At 48.2% G+C, this 10,248-nt stretch overlaps 1 protein-coding gene across 2 annotated transcripts in view; it reads left to right on the top strand.

Moving 5' to 3' along the window:
* Positions 1 to 10,248, top strand: part of LOC132816187 (alanine aminotransferase 2-like) — a 209,533-nt gene that overhangs the window by 176,445 nt on the left and 22,840 nt on the right. For both annotated transcript variants that reach the window (XM_060825683.1, XM_060825682.1), the window contains exon 5: positions 7,623 to 7,756. In XM_060825683.1, coding sequence (XP_060681666.1) covers positions 7,623 to 7,756 — 134 coding nt within the window. The remainder of the gene's footprint in view (positions 1 to 7,622; positions 7,757 to 10,248) is intronic.

The following is a 10,248-nucleotide window of genomic DNA, read 5'->3' as shown; positions in this document are numbered from 1 at the left end:
CTGACATCTCCCCTATACCTTCCACCCTTCACCTTAAATTTATGTCTTCTTGTAACACTCTGTTGTACCTGGGGAAAAAGTTTCTGACTGTCTACTCTATCTATTCCTCTGATCATCTTATAAACCTCTATCAAGTCACCCCTCATCCTTCGCCGTTCCAACGAGAAAAGGCCGAGAACTCTCAACCTATCCTCGTACGACCTATTCTCCATTCCAGGCAACATCCTGGTAAATCTTCTCTGCACCCTCTCCAAAGCTTCCACATCTTTCCTAAAGTGAGGCGACAAGAACTGCACACAGTACTCCAAATGTGGCCTTACCAAGGTCCTGTACAGCTGCAACATCACTTCATGATTCTTGAATTCAATCCCTCTGCTAATGAACACTAATACACCATAGGCCTTCTTACAAGCTCTATCCACCTGAGTGGCAACTTTCAAAGATCTATGTACATAGACCCCAAGATCCCTCTGTTCCTCCACCTGACTAAGAACCCTGCCGTTAACCCTGTATTCCGCATTCTTATTTGTTCTTCCAAAATGGACAACCTCACACTTGGCAGGGTTGAACTCCATCTGCCACTCCTCAGCCCAGCTCTGCATCATATCTAAGTCCCTTTGCAGCCGACAACAGCCCTCCTCACTGTCCACAACTCCACCAATCTTCGTATCATCTGCAAATTTACTGACCCACCCTTTGACTCCCTCTTCCAAGTCATTAATAAATGACTTTCTTTCTTTCTCATCTCTCTCTCTCTCTCTCGGTCTTTCTCTTCTCTATCTCTCTCTGTCTGTCTGTCTGTCTCTCTCTCTCTCTCTCTGTCTATGTCTCTCTCCTCTCTCTTCTTGCTCTCTTCTGTTAGCTCCGCTGCTGCTTTTCGACTTTGTCACTGTTTCAGTTCCTCTTCTCCCACCTGCACGTACTCACTCTCCCCATTTCCCTGCCACTACCATTCCTCCTCTTACTTCTGTCCTGTGTTTATTTCTCTTGCTCTCTCTCCCTCACTGTCCTTGCACCCACTTCCTCTGCCAACCTGTCTCATCTCGTCTCCCTCTCCCTGTCAGCCTATTCTTATCTTCCCGTGCTCCCTTTCTCTCTCTTCTGTCTCTGTATACCTTTTTACTATGTCCACCAACCCCGACCCCTCTTGTACAGGGAGCTAGTCATTCTGAGGTAGCTTTGTGGCAGTGTTGAGGAAGCTTTCTCACGCCGGAGTTATCCTCCCACTTACCTACATCTCTTGTACTCTGAGACAAATCAACAATCAGCCCACCTCTCTCAATTATTCCCGAACTAAGAAGAGAAAGAGAAGCCCTGATTTGTAAACATCAGTGATTCCTGCACCCTGGAAAAGGAGTCATTCAGGGATAGCATGGGGAGGTACCAAAAAGGGATTAACCTTTGTTGAAAATGCTGAGTGAGATGAGAGAAGCTAGGATAGTTCCTTGTGAACCTGAGAAAGTTAAGAGAAACTTGAACAGAAATCTTTGGAATGGCGAAGGGTTTGGATAGATTATAATGGGAAAGCTGTTATCACTAGCAGGTTCCTGAAGAAGGGCTTATGCCCAAACGTCGAAGCTCCTGTTCCTTGGATGCTGCCTGACCTGCTGCGCTTTTCCAGCAACACATTTTCAGCTCTGATCTCCAGCATCTGCAGACCTCACTTTCTCCTCCATCAGTAGCAGGAGGCTTGGTAATTAGGAAAAGAACCAGTGATGACCAGGGGAAAGGTTTGTTTGGATGTGAAATTGTTGTGACCTGGAATGTGCAGTCAGAGAGGCAGGGCAAGCAGATAGACAGAGTGTTAAGGGCCTGGGTTTCACAGAAATGTGTACAGGAGAACATTTCAGGGCGATACATGCAGGGTCCAACAAGGGACAGAGATGTTCTGGACCTAACTCTGGGAATGAAACTGAACAGGCAGTTGAGGTGGTGGTGGAGGACGATGGGGAGCATTTTAGTGATAGTGATGGCAACACGGTCCACCTGAAACTGCTTATGGACAAAGGAATAAACGCGGCAAAACCACATTTTGGAGTGGGCAGCCTGAGAACAGCTGCTAGTGGGGAAGTCTACAGGAGGGCAGTGGGAGGCTTTCATAAGGGAAATGGGGAGGGAATGAGCCAAGCCAGCCTGCTCCCTCTGAGGGTGATCAGAAGGAGGAACCCGCCCAGTGATGGTCAGGATATACTGAGAAGGAAAAGAGACACTTTTAGCAGGTACAAGAGGAGCAAATAGCTGAGGCATTAGTGGAGTACAGAAAGAATAGGGTGGAGTTTAAGAAAGTGGAGATGATGGCCTAGTGGTATTATCACTGGACTGTTAATCCAGAGACCCAGGTAATGTTCCAGGTACCCGGGTTTGAATCCCACCCCTGATGGTGGAATTCAACTTCAGTAAGTATCTGGGATTTATAATTACTACTATCAATCCATTGCTAATCTGGTCACCAATGTCCTCTAGGGAAGGAGACTGCCATCCTTACCTGGTCTGGCCTACACGTGACTCCAGACCCAGAGTAATGTGGGAGAACGGGAGGGTGGGGATTGGAGTGGAAAAGTGTGGTGCTAGAAAAGCACAGCGTCCGAGGAGCAGGAGAATCAACGTTTCGAGGATAAGCTCTTCATTGGTTGACTCTCAACTGCCCTCTGGGCAATAAATGCTGCCCACTGGTGATGCCCTCACCCTGTCACAGGATTTTTACAAAAGCATAAGAAAGCAAAGAGGGGAAATGAGAAAGCTCTGGGCTGGTCAAAGTAGGAAAACTTCCAAAATATTCTGTAAGTATATCAATGGGAACTGGATAGCCAGGGAACGAGCAGGGATCATTAGGGACCAAGGGCACAGCTATGGGCGGAGCCAGAGGATGTTGGTAGAGTGTTCAACCAGTTCTTCCAATCAGCCTTCACCCAACAGGATCAGGATGACGGTATGGTGCCCAGGGGAGAGACTGTGAGGTTCATCAGTAAATTGATACGGGGAAGGGTGAGGTGTTGGCAACTTTCCAGGTCCGGATGAATTGTGTCCCAGGCTGCAGTGGGAGGCAAGGAAGGAGATTGCAGGTCATGGGGGAGGTGCCAGAGGACTAGAGAACAGCTAATGTGGTTCTGATATTTAAGAAGGGTTATAGCCATAAGCCTGAGAACGATAGAGCAGTGAGTCTCGATCAGTGATAGGGAAACTGTTGGAGAAAATTCTGAAAGAGAGCATCTCCCTTCACTTCGAGAGGCAAGGCTTGATCAGGGATATTCAGAGGGAGGTCATGACTAACAAATCTGATTAAAGTTTTTGAGGAGGTGACTAGGTGTATAGGTGACAGTATTGTAGTTAAAAGTCTTTGGCGAGGTCCCCCGAAGAGATTTATCAAGAAGGCAATGCACACGGGATACAGGGTCATTAGATAAAGTGGATTCCAAATTGGCTCAGTTGTAGGAGACCGAGAGAGTGTTGACAGAAGGCAGCTTTAGTGACTGGAAACTGGTGTCCAGTGGTGTGACAGAGGGATCTGTGCTGGGTCCCCTGTTATTCATCACTTATATACATGATATAGATGACTCTGTCAGGGATTGGATTAGTAAGGTTATGGATAACCCAAAGTTTGGTCAGGTGATTAACCTTGGGCCACAAGAAGATATAAAAGGGGATGGTCAAATGGGCAGATAAGTGACAGATAGAATTTAACCCTGAAAAGTGAGAGGTGGTACACTGTTTGGAAGGAGTAGTTTGACAAGAAAGCTTTCAATGCTGAGGTTGTCCAAGACATTGGTGAGACCTGTTCTGGAATACTGTGTCCAATTTTGGTCATCCTGTTAGAGTAAGGACATTATTGAACTGGACAGGGTTCAGGAAAGATTTCCTATGACCTTGTTGGAAATGGAGGGTTTGAGTTATAAGGAGAGGTCGGATGGGCTGGGATGTAGGAGGTTGAGAGGAGGCCTGACAGAAGTTTATAAAATCACGAAGGATATGGGTCAGTTAATGGGAGTTGTCTTTTCCCCAGGGGAATTTCAAGACTAAGGGGTATAGTTTTAAACTGAGAGGAGAGCGATTTTAAATATACATGAGGGGCAAATCTTTTCCACAGAGGGTGGTCTGCATGTGGAATGAACTTGCTGAGGAAGTGGTGGATGTTGTCACAATTAGAGTTAAAATGACATTTGGATAAGCCCATGAATAGGAATGATTTGCAGGGATATGGGCCAGGAGCAGGCGGCTGGAACCAGTTTAGTTTGGGATTATATTCAACATGGACACCAAAGGGTTTTTACAAATACCTTAAGGACAAATAGTAACGAGGGAGAGAATAGGGCCCCTCAAAGATCAGCAAGGCTGCCTTTGTGTGGAGCCACAGGACATGGGAGAGATACTAAAGGAGTATTTTGTATCAATATTTACTGCAGAAAAGAATATGGAAGATATATAATGTGGGGAAATAGATGGTGACACCTTGAAAAATGTCCATATTACAGAGCAGGAAGTACTGGATGTCTTGAAACACATAAAAGTGGATAAATCCCCAAGACCTGATCAGGTGTACCCTTCTACTCTATGGGAAGCTAGAGAAGTAATTGCTGGGCCTCTTACTGAGGTATTTGTATCATTGATAGTCACAGGTGAGGTGCCAGAAGACTGGAGGTTGGCTAACGTGGTGCCACTGTTTAAGAAGGGTGGTAAGGACTAGCCAAGGAACTATAGACCGGTGAGCCTGACCTCGGTGGGGGGCAAGTTGTTGGAGGGAATCCTGAGGGACAGGATGTCCATGAACTTGGAAAGGCAAGGACTGATTCGGGATAGTCAATATGGCTTTGTACGTGGGAAATTATGTCTCACAAACTTGATTGAGTTTTTTGAAGAAGTAACAAAGAAGATTGATGAGGGCAGAGTGGTAGATGTGATCTATATGAACTTCAGTAAGGTGTTCGACAAGGTTCCCCATGGGAGACTGATTAGCAAGGTTAGATCTCATGGAATACAGGGAGAACTAGCCATTTGGATACAGAACTGGCTCAAAGGTAGAAGACAGAGGGTGGTGGTGGAGGGTTGTTTTTCAGACTGGAGGCCTGTGACCAGTGAACAGCCACAACGATCGGTGCTGGGTCCTTTACTTTTTGTCATTTACATAAATGATTTGGATGCGAGCATAAAAGGTACAGTTAGTAAGTTTGCAGATGACACCAAAATTGGAGGTGTAGTGGACAGCGAAGAGGGTTACTTCAGACTACAACAGGATCTGGGCCAGATGGGCTAATGGGCTGAAAAGTGGCAGATGGAATTTAATTCAGATAAATGCGAGGTGCTGCATTTTGGGAAAGCAAATCTTAGCAGGACTTATACACTTAATGGTAAAGTCCTAGGGAGTGTTGCTGAACAAAGAGACCTTGGAGTGCAGGTTCATAGCTCCTTGAAAGTGGAGTCGCAGGTAGATAGGATAGTGAAGAAGGCGTTTGGTATGCTTTCCTTTATTGGTCAGAGTATTGAATACAGGAGTTGGGAGGTCATGTTGCGGCTGTACAGGACATTGGTTAGGCCACTGTTGGAATATTGTGTGCAATTCTGGTCTCCTTCCTATCGGAAAGATGTTGTGAAACTTGAGAGGGTTCAGAAAAGATTTACAAGGATGTTGCCAGGGTTGGAGGATTTGAGCTACAGGGAGAGGCTGAACAGGCTGGGGCTGTTTTCCCTGGAGTGTCGGAGGCTGAGGGGTGACCTTATAGAGGTTTATAAAATCATGAGGGACATGGATAGGGTAAATAGGCAAAGTCTTTTTCCAGGGGTATGGGAGTCCAGAACTAGAGGGCATAGGTTTAGGGTGAGAGACGTAAAGGGCAACTTTTTCACGTAGAGGGTGGTACATGTATGGAATGAGCTGCCAGAGGAAGTGGTGGAGGCTGGTACAATTGCAATATTTAAGAGGCATTTGGATGTGTATATGAATAGGAAGGGTTTGGAGGGATATGAGCCGGGTGCTGACAGGTGGGATTAGATTGGGTTGGGATATCTGGTTGGCATGGACAGGTTGGACTGAAGGGTCTGTGTCTGTGCTGTATGACTCAGAGGAGAATGGGACAAACAAAATACGTTCTTTCAAAGAGCCATCACAGGCTTGAGGAACCAAACGGCTTTGTTCTGACCAGACTCGTCATTAGGGCGGCACGGTGGCACAGTGGTTAGCACTGCTGCCTCACAGCGCCAGCGACCTGGGTTCAATTCCCGACTCAGGCGACTGACTGTGTGGAGTTTGCACGTTCTCCCCGTGTCTGCGTGGGTTTCCTCTGGGTGCTCCAGTTTCCTCCCACAGTCCAAAGATGTGCGGGTCAGGTGAATTGGCCATGCTAAATTGCCCATAGTGCTAGGTAAGGGGTAAATGTATGGGTATGGGTGGGCTGCGCTTCAGCGGGTCGGTGTGGACTTGTTGGGCCGAAGGGCCTGTTTCCACACTGTAAGTAATCTAAATCTAAATGGTGGTAGGGTCGATGGGCAGAAAGGCACAAGGGACAGTGGACTTTGAGCTGGAGTATTGAGAATTCAGAATCCTTCCGAAAGGATGAGGTTTGCAGGGATACGATGTCGAACTATTCGACATCATCAACCTGTCCCCACGGCACCACAACCTGTCCCCACGGCACCGCAACCTGTCCCCACGGCACCGCAACCTGTCCCCACGGCACGGCAACCTGTCCCCACGGCACGGCAACCTGTCCCCACGGCACGGCAACCTGTACCACAGCACGGCAACCTGTCCCCACAGCACCACAACCTGTACCCACAGCACGGCAACCTGTCCCCACAGCACCACAACCTGTACCGACAGTACGGGGAGACAGGGAATTCCCTGGAGCATTTCAGGGAACATCTCTGGAACACACACCAACCAACCCACTGCCCTGTGGCCCACCACTTCAACTGCCCTTCCCATGCCCCCAAGGACATACAAGTCCTGAGCTGCATCCACTGCCAAACCCAAGCCACCTGCCAACTGGAGGAAAACCGCCTCATCTTCCGCTTTGAGACCCTCCAACCACACGGCATTGACATTGACTTCACCAGTTTCCAAATCTCCCCTCTCCCCACCTCATCCGAGATCCAACCCTCTGACTCGGCACTGCCCTCATGACCTGTCCTGCCTGTCCATCTTCCTTCCCACCTATCCACTGCCATCTCCCCACCGACCGATCACCATTACCCCCATCCCCACCTACCTCTTGCCTTCCCAACTACCTTCCCCCTAGCCCCACCCCACCCCCTATTTATCTCTCATCCCTCTCCTCCCTCCACATTCCTGATGAAGGGTTTATGCCCAGAATGTTGACTCTCCTGCTCCTCAGATGATGCCTGACGGCTGCTTTTCCAGCGCCACCCTTTTCGGCCGGTGTTAATAACACCCCTTGCTTGGCCACTGAGCCCCAAGATGGGACTTGAATCTAGACCCTCTTACTCAGAGGCACAGACACTACCCACTGTGCTACCAGAGACCTAATAACACGACATCAGATTGTCAGAGAATACTGTACCTCAGCTTCCAAGACACCAACACAGGAGTGGGATCGGGATCCTGTGATCACTGTGCTATAGTCTGGGAGCCGATCACAGCCCGACTGAACATTCTCAATGTCTTCACCCAGGTGCCTACACGGCCAGTCAAGGTCTGGAGTGTGTACGACAGACTGTGGCTAAATACATAGAGACTCGAGATGGAGGAATCCCTGCTGATCCGAACAACATCTTCCTCTCGACTGGAGCCAGTGATGCCATCGTGGTGAGTACTGTATCATTAACATCTCCTGATGATCTTCACAGGCTCATCGAAATACCTGGGGAAGGTCACTCCTCCCGGCATGTAGGGAACACCACTGGGAATGTAATCATGACCGGATGGTCTATATCTATAGGCACTCTCTCCTTCAATACTGTGTACCTACTCTCTGAGCAGCTGGCACCTCAGATTGCCCTCCCACTCAGTATCACCCCCAAAGCCCCCACCACCCCTCACCTTGGTACCCAGAGGGAGAGTTGCTCGTGGTCATTGTTTTGAATATCTGAAGCTCTGACTCTCTGGGGGAGTAACACCATGTCCCCACAGTGTATAATGGGGAAGGAGATGGGGAATAAGTGGTTAATTTTAGGGGCAGTGTTGAGTTGGAGAGGGTTAACACACAGCAAATCACTGGGGAGAATGGTATCTGTTTGCAGAGTCATTGTATGACATCCAGAATGTTTTATGATTTCAACATTCCCTGATCTGATGGACTCTGCATCCAATCTGTTGCAGTGAGAAAGCTGTAAGATTGAATGAAGGGCTGTGCCTGAGCTGGTTGTGTTAATGATTGTGTCCACGTCTTGCCTCGAGCAAGTTACACAGTCCTCCCTTGAAAGAGTTCAGTACTTCCTGGGCAGTTTGCCAGTAGGGTTCGACGTGGAATTGATCACCTAAACTCCCACGACTGTAAACTGCACCAAAGCACCGTCTGCTCCTGTGGTGGCGTTCAGCAGCGTGTCACACCTTGAGTACTGCTGGTGCTGTGAATATCGCTGACCCTGCTACTGTCGTGAGTATCAACTTGGAGAGGTGCTGCCCTGGTATGGTCACTGGGCAAGTAATCCAGAATTCTGGGGTATTAAAGCAGAAAATGCTGGAGAAACTCAGCAGGCCTGCAGCATCTGTTGGTAGAGAAATAGAGTTAATTCTCAATTCTTGTTCAGAAATATACTGGGGATTTGGGTTTGGATCCTCCTGTGGCAGATGGTGAAACTTGAACAAAACCCCAAATTCAAAAGCTACCCCAATGGTGGTTATTGCCAATCCACTGTCGGAGGGCATGCCAGGAGCAGCACCAGGGAGACCTGGGCATGAGGTGTCAGCCTGGTGAAGATACCAAACAGGATTATTTACATGGCCAACAGCATAATCCACAAGAGATGGACAGAGCTAAACAATCCCACAAACAACGGATCCGATCTCATCTCTGCAGTCCTTCCACATCCAGTGGTGAATGGTGATGGACAATTAACCAACTCACTGAGGAAGGAGGGTCTGCCTCCTCAATGATGGAGGGGCCCAGCACATCAGGGCAAAGAACAAGGCTGAAGTTTTCACAGCAATCTCCAGTCAGAAGTGTCGAGTGGATGATCCATCTCGGCCTCCTCCAGTGATCCCAGCGTCACAGATCCCAGTCTCCAGCCAATCCAATTCACTCCACGTGATATTAAGAGACGGTTGGAGACCCTGGATTTTGTTTTATTCACTGAGGGGTTTTGGACATCACTGGCTGGGCCAACATCTGTTGACCCTCCCTCATTGCCACCTTGAGAAGGTGGGGGGTGAGCTGCCTTCCTGAACCGCTGCAGTCCATGTGCTGTGGGTTGACCCACAATGTCCCTGAGGGAGGGAATTCCAGGATTCCGACCCAGTGACGGTGAAGGAGCAGTGACAAATGGGAATCCAATCCCAACACCGGTTGAGCCACACCAAATGTGCAACAATTTTGTTCACTCACCAACAATGATCAACGTATATCTCTTATTGCTGTTCAGGAGATTAGGAGTGTGTCAGCAATATTTGAGAAGATTTGTAGCTCAGGGTGATGATAAGTTAGCTCACTGAGCTGGAAGGTTTGTTTTCAGACGCTTCGTCACCATGATGAGGTAACATCTTCAGTGAGAGTCTCCGGTGAAGAGAAGGGAGTGTGACCCGGTTTCTCAATAGATTCTAAACTAACAAGGTATTTACAGCAAACATATTCTTCAAACCAGTGGTGAACCAGTCATCAATAAAGCTTCAATGTCAATTCCACCATATTCCCCTGAAGTTGTAGGTTTGCTCACTGAGCTGGTAGATTTGTTCTCTGATGTTCTGCCACTGTCCCAGGGAACATCATCACTGAGCCTCTGGTGAAGCGCTGGCATTCTGTACCCACTTTCTGTTTAGGTATCTTGGTCTGTTACAGTGGGTGGTATCACTTCGGGTTCTTTTTCTCAGAGGATGGTAAATGGGGTGCAAATTGATGTGTTTATTGATGGAGTTTGGGTTTGAATTCTCGAGGAATTCCTGTGCATGTCTCTGTTCAGCCTGTCCCAGGATGGATGTGTTCCATGATGAGCTCAATGGTACATCCCTCCCCAATGAGTTCAATGGTACATCCCTCCCCAATGAGCTCAATGGTACATCTCCCTCCTCCCCTGATGAGCTCAATGGTACATCCCTCCCCAATGAGACCATCCCATTCTGTGCTCACTTTGAACAGAAGCTGG

This window comes from Hemiscyllium ocellatum, chromosome 5 (assembly GCF_020745735.1).
Source record: "Hemiscyllium ocellatum isolate sHemOce1 chromosome 5, sHemOce1.pat.X.cur, whole genome shotgun sequence".
Classification (NCBI taxonomy): domain Eukaryota; kingdom Metazoa; phylum Chordata; class Chondrichthyes; order Orectolobiformes; family Hemiscylliidae; genus Hemiscyllium; species Hemiscyllium ocellatum.
This window is presented reverse-complemented; position numbering and strand designations above follow the sequence as displayed.